Source organism: Sturnira hondurensis, unplaced genomic scaffold (genome assembly GCF_014824575.4).
Source record: "Sturnira hondurensis isolate 20B ecotype Veracruz unplaced genomic scaffold, ASM1482457v3 Scaffold0008196, whole genome shotgun sequence".
In the NCBI taxonomy this organism is placed as follows: domain Eukaryota; kingdom Metazoa; phylum Chordata; class Mammalia; order Chiroptera; family Phyllostomidae; genus Sturnira; species Sturnira hondurensis.
The window spans coordinates 25,166,429-25,192,867 of record NW_028080827.1 but is presented as its reverse complement, the minus strand read 5'-3'; the positions used below and the strand labels follow the sequence as shown (position 1 = coordinate 25,192,867).

The 26,439-nt window shown below is 40.8% G+C and overlaps 1 protein-coding gene across 1 annotated transcript in view; it reads right to left on the bottom strand.

Moving 5' to 3' along the window:
* Positions 1-9,541: 9,541 nt before the first annotated feature.
* Positions 9,542-26,439, bottom strand: part of CGRRF1 (cell growth regulator with ring finger domain 1) — a 28,555-nt gene continuing 11,657 nt past the window's right edge. Inside the window, exons 2-6 of the mRNA XM_037054343.1 lie at positions 25,094-25,233; positions 17,211-17,388; positions 16,908-17,055; positions 11,233-11,340; positions 9,542-11,031 (exon numbers count right to left, since the gene is read on the bottom strand). Of these exons, the coding sequence (XP_036910238.1) occupies positions 10,711-11,031; positions 11,233-11,340; positions 16,908-17,055; positions 17,211-17,388; positions 25,094-25,233 (895 nt within the window). The 3' untranslated portion in view covers positions 9,542-10,710. The remainder of the gene's footprint in view (positions 11,032-11,232; positions 11,341-16,907; positions 17,056-17,210; positions 17,389-25,093; positions 25,234-26,439) is intronic.

Here is a 26,439-nt window from a genome sequence, read left to right as displayed (position 1 = left end):
GTAGGGTGTACTCAGCCTACACAAAGGACACACCTTGAGTATCCATCTTGGGTGACAGGAGAGGCTGTGCCACTGGACCCTACAGGACACCTACTACATTAGGCCACACTACCAAGACACGGAGTCAAAGCAGCACTACCTAATACATACAAACATAGGGAGGCTGCTGAAATGAGGAGACAAAGAAACATGGTCCAAATGAAAGAATAGATCAAAACTCCAGAAGAAGAGCTAAATGAAATGGAGATAAGCAATCTATCAGATGCAGAGTTCAAAACACTGTTTATAAGGATGCTCAAGGAACTTAGTGAGCATAAAAAGACTCAGTCAGAAATGAAGGATACACTAATTGAAATAAATAACAATTTATAGGGAAACAATAGTAGTATGGATGAAGCAAGAATCAAATGAATAATTTGGAACGTAAGGAAGCAAAAAAACCCACACCAAACAACATGAAATAAATGAATCAAAAAACATGAAGATAGTATAAACAGCCTCTGGCACAACTTCAAGAGGTCCAACATTCACCTCATAGGGATGCCAGAAGAAGAGAAAGAGTTGTTTTCAATGAATGAGGAAAAATCTCTCTCTATATCTCTATCTCTCCCCCCTTCCTCTCTCTAAAAATCAATTAATAAGTATAAAAATATTTTAAAGGTTATGCGAATGGGAGGGGGCAAACAAACCTGTGTCTCTATTTATAAATACACTATAAATGTAAGTATATATATTTGTATGGGAATGTTTGTTTGAATGTATAACCCCATCAGGAAATAGTCAAACAACTCCAGAAAGAGGAACACTGCAAGACAACTTAGCCTGGAAAAAATGATGGAAAGACTTCTAGACTAAAAGAGGCCAAAAGGCACACGACAACCATACACAATGTGTTATCCTTGATTGCATCCAGGTTTGAAAAGATAGCTGTAAAAGGACATTTGGGGGTAATTTGGAATATTTTGAACATTAGCTGGTATTACACAAGATTAGGTAGTAAAAAAGTAGGTGACAGGAGAGTCCCCATGCAATGCCCATGCAAGCTCTGTCTAGCTGAAAGACAGCACCTTGCTCTTCTTGGTGGCACACAGGGGTGCCTCTCAAAGTGTCCTGGTCTGGAGAATCTGATTGGAAGATGGCTTCCCACTTTGGAGTACCTACAGGTGAAAATGTGCTGGTGGGGCATGGGGGGTTTCGGTGTTTTGGGAAGTTATTAATGTAAAGTGATACTCGGACTAGCTTGCTGAATAGATGCCAAGCCCTGAAAGATGGACCAATTCTTTTATTTTAAAATTTTTAATTTTTTTTATCATTTTAGCCTGCAGGAAGGAGAGCCCTGGTGAATTTGCTAAGTTTAGTATGTCCCTTTGGCTCCTTGAGAGGAAATACCCAGACATCTCTTTAGACAAAGAGGAGTGTCTGTCACTGAAATGAGGCTGTTGCAGTGCAACAGCAGACTCTCAGCTGGACACACTAGAAACACGCCCGACCGACTGTGGCTGCTGTCCCTGCCTGCCTCATTGAGCCAGATGCCGCCCCCCTTGGCTTGCATCCGGTTTCTCAAATGTGCCAAATTCATTCCCTTCCCAAAGCCTTTACACTTACTATTCCTGGAGAATTATGTCTCTCAAGCTCCTCAGTCCCTGCTCCGAAAGGCTGACTCCTCCCTCAGGTCTTGGCTCAGATGTCACCTTCTTAGAGATGCCGGATGGTACAGCCCACTAGACAAAGTGGGAGCCCCTTCCGTGCCGTCGCACTTACTGCAAAACAGAAATTGCAGTGCGTGTTCCTTTGTCTATGTCTTTATTATCTATGTCCCTTCATGAGATTTTAAGCTCAACAGGTGCAGGGATGGGGTGTGTGCAATTCGCCCTCAATGTCTTCATAGGACCTGCTGCACAGACGTGCACAGTGAATATTTGCAAGCTGAACGAGTAAGTTTTAGGATGGGAAGGTACCTCAGAAGGCCCCAGATCCACTGTCCCATCCTGTACAATGTTTTGAGATCCAGTCCACAGACTGTGTGTTTTTACCTAAACTGCAGCAAAACAGGGCCAGCAAGAACAATGCTTTTTCCTTGTTCTAAATTCATTCAACGTAAAGGATTTCACTCTGAGATTCTGTTCTTCCTATTTGGGGGTATTGAAGTAACTGTATTAAATGATGGTGATATAAGTGGTATTAGGCTATTCATATCCCTATTTGTAAAAAATAAAATTGAAAACTTGTCCACAGTAGTTGGTTCCCCAATTTTTCCAACCCATAAAGTTTGGATGTCTGGAGGTCACAAGTCACATCCACCCCTCTGAGTGGCTGTTTAGAGGTACTGGTGTGGCCATGCCAGCCCTGGTTGGCAATGATGACTAAAACATGCTTTCTTTAAAAAGCCTTTGGTCTGTCTCTTTGTAACTTCCACCCATGGCAGCTGTGGGAGTGTATGATGAGCTCTCCTTCAAGAGTCTGAGGCAACATGGCGTTGCCAACTCCATCTACCGCCTCTCTACTCAGGGACAGTCCATCCACTGAGTAGAGACCTTCTCCACACTGTGCTGAGGTCCTAGGCTCTCCCCACACAATCCGACATCCCTCTCTCCATTCACAGTCCTAGTCTGAAGGCTTTCCCTGCCTGGTTCTGCTCCCTTCCTATGTAACCTTCACAGCTATTTCCCCCAATAAATGGCTTGCACATCTAGTCTTGTCTCGCCATCTGTTCTTGGAGGCCCTTCTTGAACGGGCATGCTACCCACTGGCTTAAAGTGAGCCTGGGGCTTGGACAAGGGACTCCAAATGTGATTGAAGCAGCTATGCCACCAGGGATAGGTTATGTAATGTTTCTCCATCTATGAAATGGAGACAGTACTACTCATCTCATAGGGCTGTGTGAGACGCGGGGGAATAACATGCAAAGTGCCTTACAGTGCCTAGCACTCAATGAATGGTAATCATCTCTCTCCCATACGTCGCCACCGTGAGAAAGCTGAAATGTCTGTTCAAAGCTGTTGTGATCTACTTAAAAAAGTGCTTGATGGGATCAAGAAAAAAGTAAGCAAGAGCGTACATATTTTGACAGTTGCATATTTTAAAGGACCTGGAGGTCTCCTAGGGTTATCCATGTGTGATATCATACAATCTAGTATAAAAGGAGTTTCAGCGCAAATTCTAACTTCTAAAGGGCGGTTGACTAGGCAGTAAGCTGGAAGAAATAGGACTGAGGTGAGCTACAAACACGGCTGGCGGGCAGGGACACCATTTCTTGGCTGAAGGAGACCAGCCCAGGTGGTTCTCTGCACTCCGTACTCAGGAAAGGTGTAGAACCACTGGTGTGCATGCAGAGAGATGAGTGTGGGCTATTCAGGTCAGGCTGTAGGGAAGGAACCAACTATTACAAGATTAGTCTTGGGTGCCTGAACTGAAGTGCCTGGGATGGAGGAAATGCGAAGTCTGATTTAAAAGGAGCCAAGATATCGTCTGCATCAGAGAGAACTCCACATTTGCCACCAGGCTCTAGTGTATTTCCTGAAGAGCAGGCACAGCTATGGGAAAGTAGCCTCTGGCTTAAAAATATTATTTAAAATATTCGTAAAATTATTTAAAAATAATCGTAATGCTGGCTATCACACGCTTGTTAGGAGGTCTGCAAATCATTACTCGGCACATAATAGAAACTTGATACATATTCATTTTCCTTCTTTATATGCATAGATTAGAGTGTGTTAACTTCACTGATTTACGTGTTGGGTCTGCCCAACATAGAAAAATGCTTTATTCACTCTTAAAAGACGTGCTTTCTCAAAAGCCTTTTAATGAGGCCTAGGACAGGATTGCCAGGGTTTGAGTCAGGATTCGAGGGGATTAAGAGAGAGATGCGGAGGAACTGCAGAACTGGTGACAGATGGAATGCGGGAGGGCTAAATCAGGAGTCAGGTCTGCTAAGGCAGCAACTGCGAAAGGCAAGCTGGGGAAGGTCCAGGAGCCACGGCTCACAGAGACTAAACTTGAGTTCAGATCTCATTAGAAGCAGCTCAGAAATATCTCTGTTGGCAGGGCACACATTCGGGTAGAAAGCTGACGTTCTGTTAGCCAGGACAGAGTGGTAACTGCTTGGCCAATTTCCTGGGTGCCTAGCACATTTTTACATGGGTGGAATCATGATGGAATCTAAGCCAGGGCTGGGGTGGGGTGAACCACCCGGGTGAGCGCCTGGGGTGGGGGGGGGAGGGTGGGTCCTGAGGACTCTGCTCTCACTTTTCACTAGTTCTCACCACACTCAGGATAGTGTTCCCATTTCCTTCAGTTCCTCAGTTTAGAGATGTCTTTCAGAAATGAAGGCTTCTTCATGCAGTGTCAGGTAAACAGAGTGCCATTGCCCAGATGCCGTGAGCACTCAGGATTATTCTCCAGCAATCAAACCGGAGTGTCAAATGGACAAGGGCGTTGAGTCCACGAAGAGAATGGGTTTTTTGAGTTGTGGTAAGATACAATGAATACTAAAATTTACCCTTTAACCATTCTTAAGTGCACAACCATTCTCAAGTGTACTTAATATCCCTTAAGTGGTATTAAGTACAGTCGCTGTTTGTGCAACTGTGAACTCTCACCATGTCCTGCCGCAGCCCGCTGCAGCAAGGGTGGTCGAGAGGTGAGGCGAGGGACTTAAAAGAATTAAAAGAATGGAGAGGACCAAATGCTCTGCTGGCAAATGGCAACTTTATTCAAGGAACAGCTGTCTTAAATACAAACTGTTAACGCCTGAAGCAAGACTGCAAGGAACTAGAAACAATGTTGTTTTTCAAAGTTCGTGCACTCCCTTAAGCTATCAAAAGGGCAAGAAGTTCTCATAACCGTCTTGGAACATGACACTCATGCCAAAATCTTGTTATACCCTTCAAGGCTGGGAACTAGAAGGTTAGGAAAGTGTCAAGGTACCCGCCGGCTCCAGGGACCAGAAACCCATTTTCACAGTGGACAACTCTGTCCTTGATCCCCTTGTGGCCTGGCGGGCCCCCACAATGTCCGGGTCTTTTTCATCATCCCCACAGCGAAACTCGGTACCCACCACACAGCAACTCCCAGCCCCGCCCCGCCCCCTCGGTCCCTGTTAACCACGCTTCTACTCTGTCTCTAGGATTCGCCTGTTCTCAGCACCTGATCTATGTGGAATCACACACTATTGTTCTTCCAGGCTTGGCTTCTTTCACTCACCATCATGTTTTCAAGGTTCAGCCATGTTGTGGCAGATACTGGAATTTCCTTCCTTTCTTGAGGATGAATATTCCATGAAGAAAACTTTTGAGACAGTTTTCTCTAGAGTGGAGTTAGGTAAGAAGGATTAACTCTAGTTTTTAGAACACTTAGTTGGGTACACTGTGTTTCTAACTGATTTCTAAACAGTAGAATCCAAACCAATTAACTGGTACAGTTATTTAAATATAATATAAACACGAGCAAATGAACCACAATTTCAAACACAAATGCAGATGGATTCACACATCTTAAAAATAAATAAATGTGTGAAGTAGTAATTATAGTTTTTTACAGTAAAATATCTTATAAGGTGTTTTAGATAAAATTTCAAATAAACCCAGGGAAGGTTAGATGCAAGCATTGCAAAACTACCTCCAGTTACGGGATTTATGTGAGTCAGGATCTCAAAGGTGGTACTTTAGGGCTTTGGAGGGGTACTTCGTCCCAGACTGGCACGAGAGAAAAAAAGTGTAACTGATTTACTTGTTCTAGAAGACATCAGATCTCTATTCTGATCTTGGTTATTTATTCAAGAATTACCAATGTCTTTTTCAACTAAAGTGCAATGCAATTGAAATGTGTCCACAGGTTTACACAATTGAAATTTTTTAACGTACTGATCTAAGATAGTATTTCAGTAACCTAACCAAGGTCAGCATCACCTTCCCCAATATTGTTTACAGCCATCTCAGCATGACAAGAGTGTCCCACAACTACTGGCACTAACATTTACACCCTCACCGGGCACCGCTGTTGCACAGGGTACGTTAGATTAGATATTGATTAACCCCATGTTTTACACACCCTTGGAATGTTCCCACTCAAAAATTAATGAGAAACTGTCTGGTTACATATGTAAATTTTATTGCAAAATTTCCCAGAGCCTTTATTATGCTAATATTCATTGTGCCTCCTCTGGAGAGAAGAGTATATGGCAGCTCTCGACAGGTCTTGGAGTCCCTACGCTGCTCCTGGGGTACCTGTTGGGAAGTGCTGGGCCTGACAATGGGCTCGAGAGGAGCCATACACACGGTGAAAGGATTTTAAATCGGACCCAGAGCTCGATGTTGAAAACCATGTGTTCTTCTGTAGGAAAGTGACTAGTGATTAAGAAGTGTGCAAGCTTCGGGCAAAACAAAACAAAGCAAAATTGGATTCAAATCCCAGTTCTCCTTCCTTCGTAGCTGTCTTAATATGGGCTACTTAACCTCAATTGGTCTCAGTTTTCTGTCTACCTTAGTAAATTGAGCCAGGATGATAGAATATACTATCTAATCATATCAATTTAGAGTAGCCAGGAGACTAAAAAGACAACACGTATTGAATCAGAGATATTAGTATAAAGCATTGTTATCTGTGATGAGTTAGGAGGAACCTGAGGGTATCTCAGAGGTAGCAATGCAGAAAGCAACTACCATCCACAGGGCTCGGGAAACCAAGTGAAGACACTGAAATTATAAAAATTTACAATTTTGGAAGAGGGGCCCCACAGAGCTGAAACACTCAGACCTCTGAGGACAGGGTGCCGCTGGGCTGGGGCTGGCATCCTGGCGTCGGGGGGGGGCGAGGGAGCAGGCTGCAATCTGGACTCACCTGCTGTTCCTGGACACAAGCGCCACTGCCAAGGGAAAGAAGCGAGGTTGGGTGATGTTCATATAGGAACTGAAAAGCCACAGGAGCCAGGAAGGAGCAAATCCTTCTTCCTCCTATATTCCTGTCTCCTTCTGCCACTCTGATTTGCAAAGCCTCACAGGGAGTCAGCTGGCAAAGCGCAGGTGTGGTTTGCAGAGTACCAACCCAGCATCACAAAGCAGAGTGTAGAAGGGCAGGTTTGGGGTGGAAAGACACTAGCTTAGTTACTGAGACAAATACAAAGCATTTAGAGCTTAGAAAGTGTATGTCCGCTAGTGCTCCTCCTCCTAACCTGACCGACTCAGTCCTGTGCCTGGTACAGATCTGCAGAATTCCCGTAGGACCTAGCTCTGAAAAAGACAAGATTAGAGGGCCAGGAGGTCCAACTAACTAAATAAAACAAACAAGGTAAGCTTAACATCACATCCCAAAACTTTCTAAAACCGAAACTCTTATAACCAATGTCCACAGCAGCATTATTCCTATGATGAAAAAGCAAATCCCAATGTCCATCAACTGATGAATGGTGAACACACAATATGTTATTTGGCAATAAAAAGAAATATTGCTTCATGCTTTAACATGGATGAACCTTAAGAACCTTATGGTGATATTTGTGGTCAGTCACTAAAGGCCACATATTGTGTGACTGTTTTGGATTCTGCGTGTGATTTCATTCCATGAAATGTCCGGCACAGGCAGATCTGTAGAGACAGAAAGTCGATCTGTGGTTGCCGAAGGCTGGGGTATATGGTGCAGACTGGGAGTAACTGCTAATGTGCACCAAGTTTCTCTCCAAGGGGAAGTGAAATATTCTGAAGGTGACTGTCGTGGTGGGTGAGAAACCCTGAGCACACTCAAACTATTGATGGTGCATTTTGAATGGGAAACTGTAAGGTATATAAACTGTACGTCCATTAAGCTGTTAAGAGAAGAGACAAAACAAAAAAGGCCACGCAGATTTTGCCTTGTTCACTAGAACACTTGCTCTTGGAATCCTGAGCCTGCATTTAAGAAACCGGCTATCCTGAGACCACCAGGCTGCGACGGAATGGAGACCAAGCCACACGCAGCAGCCGCGTTGTGCTAGCTCCGCCCAGCTTTTAAGACACTGTAGCTCACGCACCAAATTTATGAGTGAAGAAGCTCCCGTACGATTTTAGCCCTCCAGTCTTTGAGTCAATTCCAACAATTCAAGTCTTCCCAGCTAAGGTCCCAGGTAGGCTCAGCGCTGCCGTAACCTGTCTCCTTCGCCTACCCCAGAGCCTGTAAGCATAGTACAGTGGTGGTATTTCATACCACTCCACGTTGGGATGGCACATAAAGACCACACTTTGGGTTTCCTTCCTACCTCAGTCTTCCTGGTCTGCTGGTTTCTCTCAAATCTCCCTGAATGTTGGGAGTCTCCCCTCAGTCCGGGTGCCACTTCTGTTCCTGTGGTCACTGCCTGGGTGATCTCACACAGACTCATGGCTTTAAATACCACATGGATGACCCCAAATTTGTAACTCTAGCCAGCCCTCTTCCAGAACTTCTGATTACTGTATTCCCATTTGACATCCCTACTTGGATTGTTGGAAAGTAGCAATTAATCTACATAAACCAAATATTTTATCCAATAATCCATTCAAATGAAAACATCACTCTTCGCTGCTTATTGAAAATCCTGACATAAGCCTCTATGAGTCCGTTTACTTGTTTTCACTTGATTACCTACCAAATTCCTCTTATTATCACCAAGGGCAGAAAAAACAACTACTCCAACTGCAGCATGAGGAGCTAAGGGCAAACCAACCTGAAGAATTGTGGAAGTGATGGGTGAGCAGGGAAGCAAAGCGTGGCGTATGCACGCAACGGAGTTCTTCGGCCTCAAAAAGGAAGGAAATTCTGATACACACTACAGCACAAAGCTTGAAAACATTGTACTCAGTGAAATAAGCCAGACACAAAGGACAAGTTCTATATGACTCCATGGAAATGAGGTGCCTAGAACAGTCAAGTTCATGAACACAAAGTATGATGGTAGTTACCAGGGGCTGAACGAAGGGGTATTGGGGAGTTATTGTTTGATGGGTATAGAGTTTCGGTTTGCGTTGATTACAAAATTCTGAAGATGGATACTGGTGATGGCTGTACAGCAATGTGAATGTACTTAATGCCACCAAACTGTACACTTAAAAATAGTTAAAATGGTAAATTTTGTTATGCATATTTTGCTACAATTAAACAAGTTACGAAAAATGGAGTAAGACTGAGGTGGAACAGAGAATGTGTCCAGGACAGCTTAGGTGCGAGCAGACCTGCAAGGGAAGCCCGGGGGCTGGAACAGGGGAAGGGATCTCCGACCGTCCCTGCCCTGCACCACAGAGGGAGGTCCTCGGGTGATGGTCAGAAGGCAGCGAACTGCAGCGGGGACAGTAGCCTCCGACTGCCCTGCTTCCAGTGACAGGGCTGGGAGACGGCCTTGGGAAAGTCTCAGGCAGGGCTGCACCTCAGATAAGCTGCCAGTACTCCTTTTAGGCACAAATACTTTGAGGCCAAGAGCCTATTCTGATGCTTTGTAGCCCAGATTCCCACAAGGTATCTGGCACCTAGAAGGTATTTCTTACATAGCTACTGAATGTAGATAAAAGTCTGATTTGGTTAATCAAAGAATAGATAATGCTTTTTTGAGAGTGCTATATTTAATTAGAATGAAATGGTATTATGTAAAAACACTGATACAAAGATAAAACATTACTCTTAGCACAAGCAGGACAAAAGTAGCTGGAAAATCTCTGAATGTTACAATTTGCTATGATCTAATTTGTGTGATTGAAGGCAATTCCCGCTGAAGACACAGGATGCTCTGAGTCCCCTTTCTCTTCTCAGTCATCCTGGAAAGAGTGGGGGATGCGGCCTTGTTGCCCCTTAGGTCCCTCAACTCCTATGAGGCTATCATGGGGAAGGAACACAGTAATTTACCATTCAGAAGAATATGGGGTTTATTTAGAATAAAAACACACTACAAAAAATAGTCATTTGTTCCTTTCAGTGATTTTTCTGGCTCTCAGTCCCTCCGGTTCTGGGTGGACGTGCTGTGCAGGGGGCTCTAGGGTGAGGTGGTAAGATCTTCCTCAGTAGATCCCAGTCTGTGAATCTAATCACATGTGACAGTAAATGTAATTATCCAAGAAATTTTATTATTCTTGTCTTATATGCCTGCTTCCTACAAATGAGTGTCATTCAAATCTATGATATACTAAGAACAACCCAGAACTGTACCTTGCATGTATAATTTAAGAACCTATGTTTAAAAATTAACACGTGTGTATTATGTGACTATGATTATAAGGGAAATTAGAAAACGAACAGGCGGATATTTATAAACACTGGCATTTGGGGCAAGGACACACAGTTGGAAGCCCTTTCCAACTCCTGGGTGAGCTGTGGAACATGCAATTACTTTAAGAACTCAGTTTTTCCCAGTTGCACCCTGGACTACGGCAAAGGAAAAACATTCAGAAATCTTCAGGCTTTTGCTTCCCTCAAATTTTAGATGGGTGGCCTTTTGGAATTTTTGTAACTGATATTAGATGATAAAAGGCCAAACATTTATAGTCTTCTCAAGAGCTGAATGCATTTTTATATATTAACACAGATGGTATTCCAGTAGTTACCATATGGAATAGGAAGGAATAATTAAATTTCATCATCCAGGTACCGCATAAATAGGAAGTTAAAATAGAATTTTCACCGACAGTCAACACTGTAGACTCCACATTATGATTGATTCCAAGAACACAAATTTCTGCATCTTTCGTGGAAATTACATCTTCAGCAGCAATGACATCTTCAAAGAGTTTTCGGTTTGTCTTTATCTGGCTCCTTGCGACTGCAAAGCGCAAAAGATTCCTGAACGAACTGCCTGCACATGGGGCACCGCTGGAAGTACCTCCCGCAGCCATCACACAGGCACGTGTGCCTGCAGGGCAGGAGCACCCAGTTCACCGCCCCGTTCTGGCACACCACGCAGTCCTTGCTGCCCTCCTCCGGAGCGTCCGCCTGGCTTTCGGATAGGCCAGCCTGCTCCAGCAAACTGGGGTCTGTGCTTTCTTCTTCAGGGGAGGAATTGCTGGAAGGAGTGGGACTGTTATTTGCGGACATGAAAAGTTGCTGAAAAATCAAAGAAACAAGTTTAAAGATAATAACAACCCAGGGGGTTGTAAGAGCTGCTTAAAATTTATGAGCTGGCAAATCCAACTGTGAATCATAGCTAACTTCTATGATAACCAACTGAAAAATATTATCGCTTTACACATGGTCATTCTTTGAAACTGTGAACGAAAGAGACAAAGACTGCAGGGTCCAACTTACCTTGAGATCATAAAATTGACCTTGAGGCAGGAGTAAATATTGATACAATATTCTACAGGATAGTTTATAAGTTTTGTCAGGAATATGAATTATTGACACCATGGAAATCTAAAATAAAAATTGAACACCAGTCAGTACTTAACCTCTTTATATTATTTCACAGATATGTGAACATGTATCTCAAATAAAAATAATAAATTGATAATTAGAAAACTTACTATAATTTATTTAAATCAGTTACTACAGAGGAACCAGTTACTGACATATTTTTGCCAGAGTTATTTTAATTAGACTTGTTTACAAATTTAATGTGATCCCAACAAAAACAATACCATTAAGCTTTTTTATACCTGAGTTGACTTTAAAATTCTCCTACAGAAAAAAAACCACATAAGAATAGCTAGAAAAATACTGAAAGGAAGGCCATGAGTAGGGGCTAAGCCAGGTCAGATATTAAAACAAACTACCGAGCCTCTAAAATTAAAACAGTGTGGTACTAGCACATGAATAGACAAATGAAAAATAATAAACAGTCCAGAAACAAACCCAACTGTATCTACACATATGATGAGGGTAGCATCTCAAATCCCTGGACAAAGAGAGTCTTTTTAACCAAAGTATTAGAACTGAATAGCTACCTGGAAAAACAAAAAAATTGATTTATTCTTCATATCATCCACAGAAATGAACTCCAAAAGTATGAGAGATCTAGTTGTAAAAAATAAAACTATACAGCAGCAGGAGAAAATGTGTGCGCTCCTTCTTACTCTCAGTGTAGGGAAAGACTTTCAAACTGCAACTCAACCCAGAGGCAGATACAGCTGACAAATCTGACTACATAAAAATTTAACACTTGCATGACAAAAAGCAACATAAGCAAAGTTAAAAGATATATGGCAAACTGGAATAAAATATTCACAAAGTATATCACAGACTAAGGGTTAATATTCCTAACTGATGAACAACTTTTTAAAACTGAAGAAAAAGTGATCAAATATCCCCTAGAAAAATGGACAAAAGACATGAACAGACAATTTGCAAAAGACATAAACATGGTCCTTAAACACATTAAAAGATGTTCAATTTTACATACATGATAAATATAAATAAAAAATTCACTAAGATATCATTTCTCACTCATTAGATTAACAAAAACTCAAAAGCTTGTCAATACGCTCTGTGAAGTCATACTCATTCTCATGTATTGCAGGTGGAAATGTGTAAAAAGAAAAAACGAAGGTTCAGCTCCAAAGGCACAATCCCAATAGAAGGGAATTCAGAACAGATGACATGCACTTACCCCTCAGCCACACAACCTCAACAATATTAAAATACATACGCACAGGTTGTTGTAACAAGACGACTTGTTAGTGCAGAACACTGGACACCACCCGAACGTCCAAACACAGGAGACTGAGAAAGCGGCGCCTGCACACCCTACATGCAACAGAGTGCTATGCAGCTTAAGACAAACCGATTGATGCGCAGAAGACCTCTACCAACTGGTCTAGAGTGATCTGTACAAGACATTGTGAAGTACGAAAAGCAAGAACATCTAGAGTATACACAGTGTACTGCCTTCGGGGTAGAAGAGAAGGGAAGATGAGAAATGAATATGTAATCTTGTCATTGCAGTAAGAAACCCAGGAAAGAGAAACCAGAAAATAATGAAAACAATGACCTTGGTTAGCTACAGGGATTGGGGTGTGGGAGTGAGGGAGGGTGTACAGAAAACAGCAACATCTGAGTATTCGACTTAACATAGCTTTTTTTACTTTTGGGAGAACTAATTCAAGTAATTTATGAACACAGTGTTTTACTATAAACCTTCAGTTTTTGGCAGGAGATGACAGTTTGAGCACAAAAATAATTAAATGAAGTAATTAAACCTCTAGGAAGCATATAAACAAAAAATAAACAGTAGGTCTCTTGCTTCTAAACTACCGAGGGCTGACCAGAGGGCAAAAACTAGAAAACAACACTTTGCAGCCACCATGGGAAAGAGAAAAGATGGAAGGAACCCCCCACGGATGTCCGATGCAGGGGACATGCTGATCAAGAGTGGGGCAGCCCTGCGTGCTCCTACAGCGCCTCCCTAAGGTCTGCGTGTGACCTGCAAAGGAAGGAAAAGGGGACAGCGGAGAAGGCAGAGGGCACCGTGACTGAGATATCACACTCAGTGTCACCAGTGACAGGAACGAACCTCGCCTGCCTCTAAAAGTGATGGCCTGTGAGCACACGTCATCAGCCAGGATATTGGCTGAACACACACGGCTCCAACATGATCATGAAGAACATTAGCTAAACAAAATGAGAAGTGTCCCATTTTACACACAGGATGTATGTGCGTGACTGTACTCTTGAAAAAATGCTAACGTCCTAAAAGACGAGGAGGAGCTACGGAGGTATTCCAGATAAATGAGGCTAATGACACATGACAAACACCACGTCTGGCCCAGAATCTGTGCTGGAGGGGACATTGCGAAGACTACTGTCAGATCAACTAATACACCGGAATACAAGTAAAGACTGCTTAAAATAAAATATCAATGTTAGATTTATAAAGTTAATCATTATATTGTGATTATGTAAGAGAACATCCCTATTTTTAAGAACTACACACTGAAATATTTAGGAGTAAAAATCATCATACATACAACTTACATTCAAATCATTCATTAAAAACATATCTATACACACACATACTACCTACATATATGGCAAATAATGAAAATGTGCAATGTTAACAGTTAACTAAAGGGATCTAGGTAAAGGATATATGGGTGTTCTTTTTTTATTTTTGCAAGTTTTTGAAATTATGTCCAAATAAAAAGATCTTTTAAAAAAACTCTACTATACTTATACACATACAATGTTCTTTACAGCTTTATAAGGATTTATTAATTTGGCAGTGGCTTCAAAGGCTTTTAATACTAAATCAACTTTGTATTAATAATTGGTAAAAGATAGTAATGTTATCACCTCATACTAAGAATCTTGCCATTCGATTTAATAGTAAAAGACTCTGAAAGTACTATAATGCTAGTAAAATAGATATGTACTTGTAGGTATATATTTAATATGGAGAAGATGTTAATAATCTAACACTAAATGAAGGCAGGTCACAAAATAGTGTGTGTAATAATTTGATTCCATTTCTGTTTAAATACTACATATATAAAGGCCTGGAAAGATACAGACAAATATTCACAGTGGTTAACTTTGGATGATAGGATAAATGTGATTATACTTACTTCTGTATGGCTTATCTAGAGTTTTTAACATTATTGCTGCCATAAACACGCATTGAGTAATTACAGAAAACAAACTAATGTAATTCTGTAAAAATGAAAAAAATTTAAAGTCAAAATCTTGTAGTAACAATCCCTGCTTTCCTTAATCTACCTATGATAATGAACTAGTTTCTGACTATACTGTTTAAAGGTAATTTTTTACTGTTACAATAGAAATGGGAGAGAGTTTTTTCTTTTTTAGATTTAGTCTCTGACTCCCAAATAAAATACTGAAAAACCACGTACAAAAAGGAACTATGAAATGCTCAGTTTGCTTTTAAAATTATGAACAGAGAACATTATTATAAAATATACTAAGAATTATGCTTTTAGTTCTGATGTTTAGTCCCAATCTGAGGTAACAGATGGAGAAACAAGATTCAACAGGAAAAAACGTGGGGGGCGGGGCCTGTCCACAGAAGACACTGAGAAGGACAAAGAAAATGACTCAATGCTTGAGAGCCAGGGACCGGGCTTCCCTGGGGGAACACGCCTCCCACATCTACCGCAGGGCCCTGGGGTCTTCATTCCAGCTGGATCCAGACCCAGTAAGCAACGCTTTCCCTATTTATAAAGCCACTGAACTATATACACTAGAAAGTGGTTAAAATGGCACATTTTATGTGATATACATTTTACTATGCACACACCAAATCCTTCTGTTTAGATGGAGGAAGAAAAGTTAGAAAACAAAGACCACCAGTACCTCAATTAGAAAGAAAGCAACAGCTCAGTGAGGGGAAGAGGGACCAAAGGGGGAAGCTGGGAGGAAGGTGACTAAGAGTGGACCCTTTTTGGTTGGAATAAAAGAGAGGAGTAGGGGAGCTTAGAGGAGATGGGGAACACGACGATGAGGGAAGGGCTGCCTTGTCCGGGGCAGCAGGGGTACGAAACACCAACTCAGAGGTCTCCCTTCTCTTCAGTTGACAATGGAGGTGGGGGAGGAGCCAGAAGATCTCTCCTAGGCACTTCCTCAAGCCCATGCAGCCAAGGAGTTTTGCTGTCGAGCTCTGGGAGGCTCACTAACTTCGCTTGTATGCTTTATTTTTCACACCAATCAAGTTTATTGAGTATCTACTGTGTTTCAGGCACTGTGCTAGATTCTGAAAACACATGCTGTTGGTATCTTTTATTTGGCGGGGGGAGCTGATTTCAGCTCAACAGAACTTCAATTTTATAAGATTAACCTCCCCTCCAAAACCTAGATCCACTGAACTGCATATGAACAGGGTCCAGATTTCTAAGTAAGGGTCTACACCTTCTACAACTCAATGCATACTTGCTTTCAGGGAGATGTTCCTGAAAGGGCTGGGGGTAATGACACAGAACTACACAGGTTCATGGTCAGACCCATCTCTTATTTCCTGAACGACTGACATTTTTTTTCTTCAGACTCTGTTTCAGTCTTTGTAAGAAGGATATTTACTTTAATACACAAGGTTGTTGGAAGGGACAAGTAAGTTAATGTTAGTGAATGCACTTTGTATGTTACAAGTATCATCAAGATGTTACCATATCTTTATTAATAAACAAATCTATATCATGCACTTCGTAAAAGTAGTAACTTGTGTACAAGGGCATTCTTGCCAGGATAGGATTTCACCAGAAGTTTATTTCATGTATAAGCTTCTACCATACTTTAGAGGATTGTCAGGGCTTGGGCCCTCTTAAATCTCTAAGATGTTTTTATCTTCCTAATACGGACAAACTACCAGACTAGAGAAATAATTAGCATATAATGGGAAAAGTAATTATCACTGTAATTACTGAAAACACAGGGACCAAACACATGTAAGCTGCGGGTGCAGCGGAAACCGTGAGGGAAGCGAGATGACTGTGACATGCAAAGGAAAGAGTGGACACTGACTTAAAGTGCCGCGTTTCTCCTCACTGTCCTCCAATGCTCACTTATTCAAGGCTAAAAATGTTTAAAATGTTAAAGATAAAAATGCTTCCCAACATACTTTATGCAGCAAACGTGACAGATGATTTTAACTTAATTCAACTACAGAGGGAGGCAAAGCTAGGATAACGCTAGTTGTGAATACATGAAAACAGAGTTTAGACTTGTATTATTAGCTAATGTATCATTTATCTGTACTACAACTGCAAACCTACTTTTGACCACCCCTGTATAATATAGCTTTTATTTTCTAAATACTCTAATAACCCATATGAAAAAAAAGTCGTAACTCTGAAGGAGCTGTTACAGGTATAAAAGTCATATAGGTATACTTCCCAGGAAGTCATCTTTTAAGACAAATGTGTCCAAGCCAAATGTATAGCCTCAGAAATTAAAACTTTTTCTGCATCACCAAATAATTAAAAACCATTTTCTAAATCACATAAAAATAATGCTTCCAAAACTTTAAAATTACTTACAATATCATAAATTTCTCGGTCACCCTCGTCAGCGAAGGTCAACAGCGCTACCAGCGGGTAGCGAGATCTGGGTACTGTGCCAAAGTCCTCGGTTTGGGTATCTTTTGGTAACTGGCAATATATTTCTTCTTTGCTGTCCTTTTTAATACTTTTTGAAAATGTAAAGGTAAATTGTCACTAAACCAGAAATACAATAATATACCAAAGGTGATAAACAGTAAGTTAGCAACACTTTATTTTTTCCATAAAAAAGTCTAGCATCTACAATTTTCATGTGCTAACAGATAGAAGACAAAAGGATACAAATACTGTTCTTGATAGAGATACTCGCTATACAGAGCATCTTCCAGTGCCCGGGGAGTGCTTATTTGGAAGCAATAAATGTGCTTCTGCAGTGCCTCATACAACTTTTGAACACTGCACCCCCAGTAGCACGTGAGGAGGCTGTCTTCTAGGCAGTCTGTTGCCAAGGTGATGCCAGCTGCAGAAAACAAACAAGAGGACAAAGAGAAAAGCATTAATGTAACTTCCAACAGAATTATACACAGTGAGCAGCAAAAGCTTCTCTCTGGATGCTGGCCAGGCTGTTGGCGGCGAAAGGAACTCACTGAGGGGTATGTGCTTATAAATGAAGGAACTGTCTCTAAAACAGGAGCTACAAAAACCTTAACGTCTACCCAGTTTTGAAGCACTACCAGTAAACTTTATTATTTATACATTTATGTTTGGAAATGACTGATTTGATTTGGGGGTTGACTTCAACGCTTTTCCCACATAGATTTTAAAAACTGAAATGCAGTTCACTACTGTCAACCTGCCACTCCGATAGGTCTATAATCCTAAGTGCAGCAAACAGGAGAGCTGTTTCCAAAAGTAAATGCCCACAACCCCGTCACGGCAAAGCAGAGAAGAGCTGTCTCTGAAGTGGACACATACCACCCACAGGTCCACACGATGATCACTAGAGTAGGAAAAAATATTTTAAAAAACCTGAACTTTACTAGTATTAATATACACACTGACAACATTAATATACATTCTTGACAACTTTAATGTACATTGTTGTCACACAGTTAATGTCCCATGTCATATGCAAAATGTCCCGAGGAAAGAGTGGGGACTGCAAGACATGTAGGGTTTAGTAGTGATGTCTTCACTCATTTGTTTGCTTTCAGAGTAGTAAGACATTACAATTTGAGTACAGCTAAGAGAATACATACATCATAAGTAGACAAATTACATTACCTAGTTCTACCTACTTACTTACAGCTTAATTAGGCTGTATCATGAGCCACCTATGTGATTTTTTCCCTTGTTTGGGCAGTAGCAGCAATATCAAGCTCAAGGGTAGAAACACCCAGGGTCCCACACTGCTGGCAAGCGGCAACATCCAGCGCTCAGCCGCAGTGGTGTACTCCGTGTACTCGCGAAACCAAAAGTAAATGTGTTTGGTCGTTGTGAGGCAGCACAGTGAGAAGCTAGGAAAATTCCTTCCCAGTGAAATGAGGGAAACTAAGACAAGATAGCTAAACAAGGTCAAGAAATTAATAGCCTGCTAACAAATCACATGATCTTATCTTCCCTAACCAAAGAAAGACACTTAGGAGCAGATGGTTTATACCCCTCCTCCCCAATGGAGAGTGAGTAGTTTAAACCACCCTAGTCAGGAAGGGAGTGGACGGAGACCCGGTTGGTACTATTAGTGCTGGCCACACCCCAGAGTAGATAAAGTCAGGAGGATGAATAATAAAAAACCCAATTAGAGCCAGACAAATCCAAGATAAAAGCAGTGAAGCTGACCAGAGAATGATCCCAAACTCCCCTAGACGCTCATTTTGATGCCTCAGCATATTAAAGCATGCACCCGGAAAGCTGTTGAATATTCGGTTGAGACTCTCTTGAGACCTTCCCTAAAATCCCCACCTTTAGAATACAGGTAAAAACCCTTAAGACAGAGAACGCAGTACGTGCTCTTGCTTGAGCATGCCTGCGCCCACCTTTCCTCAGGCATGTACTTTTACTCTTTCTCCCGAGCTTGAAAGATTCCTAGGAGACTTGCACCCAGTGGGGCAGCAGGCAGTGGTGACTCGTCCTGAACCTGTCTCCAAGGGCCCCCCTTTTGCCTCTGTGACTTCCCTTCCTGAGTCCACGCAACCCTATATGACTCACTTCCGTTCGAGTACCTCGCTTCTCCGAGTCTACACAGTGCAGCGTGGCCTACTGTGACTTCCTTTCCTGAGCCTAGGCAGCCAGTGCGGGCTCGCTCCCGTGGCTGTGATCTTCGCTCTTCTGTCTGCAGCCTTTCCTTTGTCTCACTGTGCCCGGCCTTAATAAACACTCCCCAAATCACCTGCACTCAGATCCTGAAATCTTTCCTAGGCAAAGTCGAGAAAGTCGAGAACCCACACGTTCCAGACTGTGCCAGCGCAGACCCACCTCGGTCTCGGTCCCTTTCCAGTGACAACTGTTCCTGGCTGAACAGCCTTCATTTCTGATTCTGGCTTTCCAAACCTACTGGCAAGTCTGTAAGCTATTCAATATCCCTTTATTAGTGTCCTTTATATTTCTTGCTAATCGATATCTGATTAATACAATACCTATTTTTTCAAAGGTGATAAGAGAATGTGTTGGAAGGAGATACACAAATACAACCAGAGGCTCCAGAGGCTTCCAAATATTGTACTATGTCCAAATGCTCAGATTCTGAGCATGTACCATCGCAGTGACATAGAGCACCTTCTCATCTTAGTCAAGCAAAAATTTGATTTCTTTTTTCTTTTTTTATTATTTAATTATTTTTCAAGTACAGTTTTCTGTCTTTTACTCCCATCCCAGCCCACCACCCCATACTCCCTACCTCCCTTCCATTTTCACCCCCCTTAGTTGTTGTGCATGTGTCCTTTATACTAGTTCCTATAAATCCCTCCCCTCTTTCCCCTGAAATTCCCTCCCCTCTCCCCTCTGGTTGCTGTCCCCCTGTTCTGTATTTCACTGTCTTTGTTAGTTAAGCAAAAATTTTAATTGACAGAAACTTCACACACATAATTGACACAAAGCTTGATTTCACATTTTTATGACTCCAATGATCAGGTATTACTTCAAGAATGGAGAATTCATATGCTATTTTTTCAATTAGCTGTTAAATAGGTGAAGAAAAACAATCCATTAATACAAATTTAAAATACATATATTGAAAATCACACATACTCTCTACGTCACTTTAGAACCACACAACATGAGGCAAGGAAAAAAAAACCTGGAAGTCAATGGGAAAGGGGAAACAATTTAAAGCATACAAATGAAGTAGAAAAAGAAAAAATGACCCCAGAAAATGATCACTTAATATTACTATATTAGTGACAAAAATATGTATTAGGCTATTCATTGCAGCACTGGTTATATAGAAATGCTGGATTCCACACCTAAATGTCCATCAACAGGGGATTAACTTAGTAAAATATGCAATACTCTCCAGTGAAAAGTACTATGAAGCTCTTCAAAAACACTGAGGCACACCAGAATAACTGTGTATAGTACTACACTTCAGACTATGCCTTAAATGAAAACTGCAAAGTGCAGAAAAGTAGCCAGGGTGGGTTTACCGCTGCGACATGCAAAACAGAGTTGATTCTTGTATCGTCATCACTGTCTTCTTTTCCATGCGAACAACTGTAAACCTGGTTTTTGCCTTACCCTGTTCATGGCATGCTAAGGTTTCTCTCCCAGCAGATTGTATCCAAATATATGTGTTTGTTTACACTAAAAAAAGAACAATGGAAGGATAAGACTAAAAAAAACCCACTTACAGAACATACGTAACTACCAGTTCATCTGCTTTGTGAAAAGAGTCAGAGTTCCAGAGATTCAGAGTTAAACAAAACTTGTTTTCGGACTTCGGATACTTGACTAAAATGGGGAGCGCCAGTGACTACTGATAACTGGACATGAACCAGATTTCATATAATGTCTCTGATAGTAATATGACAAGCAAATGAAAAAAACTAAAGAATCTATAAAACTCTGCTCTTCACAATCTTTCATAAAATTCTCTGTTACACAGACTAAGAATGTATTGATTTACACTAACTGATAACAGTTCAAATACCCCTAGGCAAAACGATTCTCTCTTGAGTTTTTTTTTAAATAAATAATATCTTTTAATTTTTATTTTTATTTAATTCTTTTAAAAAAATGTTTTATTTATTTATCTTTAAAGAGAAAGGGAAGGAGAGAAGGAGAGAAACATCAATATATGGTTGCCTCTTGTGAGTCCCCTACAACCCAGGCATGTGCCCTGACTGGGAATCGAACCGCAATCATGTGGTTCGCTGGCCCGCGCTCAAGCCACTGAGCTACACCAGCCAGGGCTATCTCTTGAGTTTTTAATCACTTTTCTGAAAAGATCCTTATTCCCATTCTTGTATTTTCTTAGTCTTGTAAAATTCAGTGCATATGTAATGAAATTGTAGATCAATAACATGAACAGAACTGGAATACAAACATAATCCAGGAAATTAAAAATTCAAATGAAGTGAAACAGCCTGGGTGTGATTTCTGCAAACCTGCCCTTATCTGCTTACCTATAATAGCCAAACAAAGTATAAGAAATGGTGTAAGAGACAGCCTTTCAAAAAACTGAAAAAAATCGGGACTATTATCAAATGAGTTGAGCCATTAAAAAAGGCAGAAAAGCCACAAACCTTATAAAAAAGTCCCTGTGAGCAAAGAAGTAATATACAAAGAGACCATGCATAAGGAGAATAAAACCAGAATATTTGGAAATGAAAATCTTACGTTGTAATGAATACAGGTTCAAATTCCTCGGAAAATGTGGTGTGGCATTTTGCTTAACCCGTTTGTTTATGTTAGCTTTTACCAGTGTGAATAAGCCAAAATACAAGGAAGTTGTCTACAAAAAGACAGTAGAATTCCTGAACTGAATTAATACAACTCAACTAGTAGGTCCTGACTACCTACCTTCATTTTATTAAAACCTCTACACCGGCTACATGGAAACATCATAACTCCAAATACTCATCACAAAACAACAAAAATCCCCCAAACCCACCCTAGTCAACACAACTAAATGAGTAAGATTAAAACTGATTCTCTGGTTTAGTTTCACATGAGTTATGCCTCTAGATGTTCCCCTTCCCTCCTTATGTGCCAGGCACCTTGGATAGAGTGATTTAAAAACAAAATCCAAAACCTGAATTTTAAAACTATCTATACACCAAATGAAATAACCTTTTATAATGTCAAAATTATTGCTCAGGATATTATTTCAATATTTTGGTTAGACATCTTTATACCCACTGTTCCACAGTTTAAACAAATGAACTTTATTCTGCCGAATACAATTCCCACCAAAATCCTTCTCCTGATTTCTCCATGGAAGGCAGATAATGAATGATATGCATAGGTATTTTAAGAATTCAAATAGTTCAATAAGCACGCTATAAATCCACACATGTAAAACTTTTTTCAGTACTTCAGTTGGTTAGCATCTAGCGTGTTGGGCAAAGCTGGGAAGTCTTCTCTTCAGTGGGTATCTTTTCATTTGCTTCTAACATTAACAGGGCAGCCTCTACTTAAACTACTTCTGTCTTAAAAGCAGATTGATGGATTTCCTAACATCTTCTAGCTCGCAAATGTCCTGTGTTTGTTTGCTCATAACGTATCAGTTCTTAACTTTTTCGGTGGCTCCAGGCTTGTGGACTTGGGCTGTACGAAGAACCACTTCGTGCTAGTGGATTTTTTTTTCTTAAGACAGATAGGAAGGGTGTGGAGCAGAGTGAAAAACACTGATTTATTGTGCCACTTATTTATGCACTTGTTGGTTGATTCTTGTATGTGCCCTGACCAGGGATTGAACCTGCAACCTTGGTGTACTGGGACAACCCTCTAACTAACTGAGCTACCCACCAGGGCCTGAACTAGTGGAATTTTTTACTGGCAGCCGTGCTCAAGAGCCAGATGGGAAACTATAGCAGGTCCAAGTGCACGGCCACAAAGTCGGAGATAACCCAGTCACCACTATTCTGTACCTTTCATTCAACGTGTTTTCTAAATAAGTCAATTTTCTCTGTCATGTCATAAAATTTGGTTTCCCAAACTTTTGGTCAAAAATGATGGAATGAACTCTTTATCTGCCATTAGGGGAGAAAAGATCTTTAGTTCAATTCATAGAGGTTGTGTGTGTGTGTGTGTGTGTGTGTGTGTGTATCTACAGAAACATACATGCAAACACAGTATGGTTATTTGTAGTTAAGAAAGAAGATTAAGAAATTTTCTATTTTTTTCATTGTGAGTCAACTTAAGGTTGATAATCCCTATTGACTAAGTACACTAATTTTTGACAAATGATTCTGGAAGTTAGAATTTAGGAAGATGACTAGACAAGAAAGTTCACAGAAGACAAGGGATCAGGATGTCAAGAAGAAAGGACTGGTCAACTGTTAAACACCGCAGAGGGAGCATTAACTCAGGCCTAAAAAGTGTGCCGTAAGTTTTATGACTGCTGGGGGCCAGAGCTAGGGGACAGAAGTGCTAACTAGTGACCCTGGAGAAAGTCATTCCAATAGGGGAATACAAGGTCCACCTGGAAAAAGTCCGACCATTCTCAGTATGAGAACGGTTTGTATGACATCCTTGTAACCTGGCAGCCAGGGAGAGGGGACTGGAATGAGCACGTGTGAACAACAATGACTTCGCTGTACTAGTTAGTAGGGGCAGTAGACACCACTGAGTGCGTATACTGTGTGGCTCTGACATCCAAAATGACTAAGTGAGTACAGCAACGAATCTGCATCAAATTTTGCATCAAGCTAGAAAATTCCTCTGTAGAAACTATTCAGATGATTCCGAAGGCAGCAGGTATGGGCAACTGGTGATTTGCAGCTTCATCACAACATACCCGCTCATGCATCACGTCTTGTGCAACTTTTTTGGCAAAACATCAAATCATCCAGGTGACTGAGCCCCACTACAGCCCAGGTTTGGTGCCCTAAGACTTCTGGCTTTTCCCCAAATTAAAATCACCTCTGAAAGGGAAGAGATTTCAGACCGTCAAAGAGATTCAGGAAAATATGATGGGGCAGCTAATGGCAGCTGGAGGAAATATGTGAGGTCCCAAGGTTCCTACTTTGAAGGGAACTGAGGCATCATTGTCCTGTGTACGATGTTTCTTGTATCTGGTATCTTCTTTGATCAATGTCTTTATTTTTCTTGGATACTTTCTGGACAGACCTCATATAGACAAAAATCAGACTACACTGCTTTAAGAAGTAAAAGGAAAGCAGACTGAGAGAAGAAGGAAATGCAAACCACTTTTCAGAAGCCTGGCTACGAAGAGAGAACGAGAAACAGGACAGTAGGCCAGAATAAGATGAAAAGTTGAGAAAGTTTTGGGTTGTTTGTTTTTAAATACCAGAAATGTGAGCAAGTATAAAAGGTGATAGAGTTTCAGCCAAGAAAACTTACAGCTGCAGAACTGAATCTAGGACTACCTATGCTATATCTTTACTGAACTATCACCAAAGCATGTATAAGCCCAGTAGTTCAAAACTGAATTCATTGCCTCTTCGCCAAAACCTGCTGCTCCCTCTACATTCCTCACCCCAGTAAAAGGACCTGTCTAGGAAGGACCTTAGCAAAGAACTCGAGTCTTCCTTGACTCTCTGTCATACCTGTTCCCAACAGCCCCCTCCTCTTTCACTCCACAGGTTCCTAGACAGTCTCACAGACAATTTCTTCCCAGTACAGAAACAAACAACCACCACCTATTATTACCACCTACCAGATAATTTTATGCCAAAATACTGTAATTTCAGATTATACGACAGCTGTTCAGGAGTTTCGCAACTTCACATTAACTGTATTTACAGCATTCTTACACTGAAGACCAATGGAAATAGCTCAGTCTGTTAACAGACTTCTCTTACAAACACTCGAGATACTTTATTTTTCTCAAATGCCTTTGCTTGCTAATTGATAAAATTCCTTAGGAGCAAGGTTTGTGAATTATTCATCTTTGTATCTGAGCATCTAGTATAGCTCCTGGACAAAACAGGTACTCAATAAATGTTTGTTCAGTTTAATGAAGAGAAAGCAACAGAGAAAGAAAACTAAAAGGCTAAAAAGGGGACCGAGAAAGAGAGAAAAATCTTTGGAAAACAGCTACCAACTTGTAATTGAAGCTGAAGAGGGATTAGAGATCTCTAAGCCAAAAGGATTCTTGACTTTTCTCATCTGCTTTTTGAAAACTCTCGCGTTGAACTGGGTCTCTTCTGAATTTCTCAGAATTACTGGAACATCCCAACCAAACCTGAAGAAAGGTAAAAATAAATTAATATATAATCTTAACAAATGCTGAAGCTTTGTTATATGTAGAATGTATGCCTCATTAGTTAACCCTTTTCATGTAAGTATCAGAAAAGGAGATTAAGTTACTCACTTTACATTATATTAAAGAATTAATCTGGAAATAAGAGAGATTAGAGTTCCCACAGAATGGCGATATATTGTCAGCCGGCTGAATCAACGGATTCTGGCAACCGAGTTCTACTGCTAACCACAGAGGAGTATGCGGGCTATAAACTGTACCTAATGTAACAGCAAAACACGACAGAATTATTAAATTGTTACAATGATATGAAAAACAAATATATATTTAACATACAGACCACTTGATACCATCTGCAGAATAAGAGAACTTTTAAACACCAAATAGAGCTCTTCATTTATACTGCATTTCTCCTTTTAAATTTCATGTAAACATGTATAATACATACTGCACAGTCTTAGGAGGAAAATGAAAGGGACTAAATTCAGTTCTTTTTTTTAAAAGAACTTTTATTTTTTGATTTTTTTTAGAAAGAGACACAGGAGAGAACAAGAGAAACATAAATTTGTTGTGCCACTTATTTATGCATTAAATGGCTGACTCTTGTATGTGCCCCGACTGGGTCTCAAACCAGCGACCTTAGCGTATTGGGACAAAGCTTTAGCCAACTGAGCTACCTGGCCAGGGCTCACTAAATTCAATTCCTTACAAAATAAAAAAGCAGCTAAGTTTATTCAATGTAAATAAAATAACTGAAAATAAATACATATCAGTTTGCCCAAGAGACTTTAGGTTAAGCTAGCAGTTAGGTTCATACCTGGATGCACTCTTTCTCTCCAAACACTTAGTGAGAGATAAAAATAGAAAGAGAAATAAAAAAAGTCCCCACTGAGCCCTGGCTGGCATGGCTCTCACTTGGTTGGATGTCCTTCCACAAAACAAAAGTTGCAGATTCGATTCCTGGTCAGAGAGCATATGTTGGGGTTATAAGCCTGGTCCCTGGCTGGGGCACATGTGAGGCAACCAACAGATGTTTCTCACATCCATGTTTCTTTCTTTCTCCCACCCTTCTCCTCTCTTTAAATAAAATCTTAAAAAAAAAAAAAGACGCCACTGAAATGAGTAAACAAACTGTGGTGTATTTAAACAAAGGAACAGAAGAACTCGGCAATGAAAAGAAATCAATTA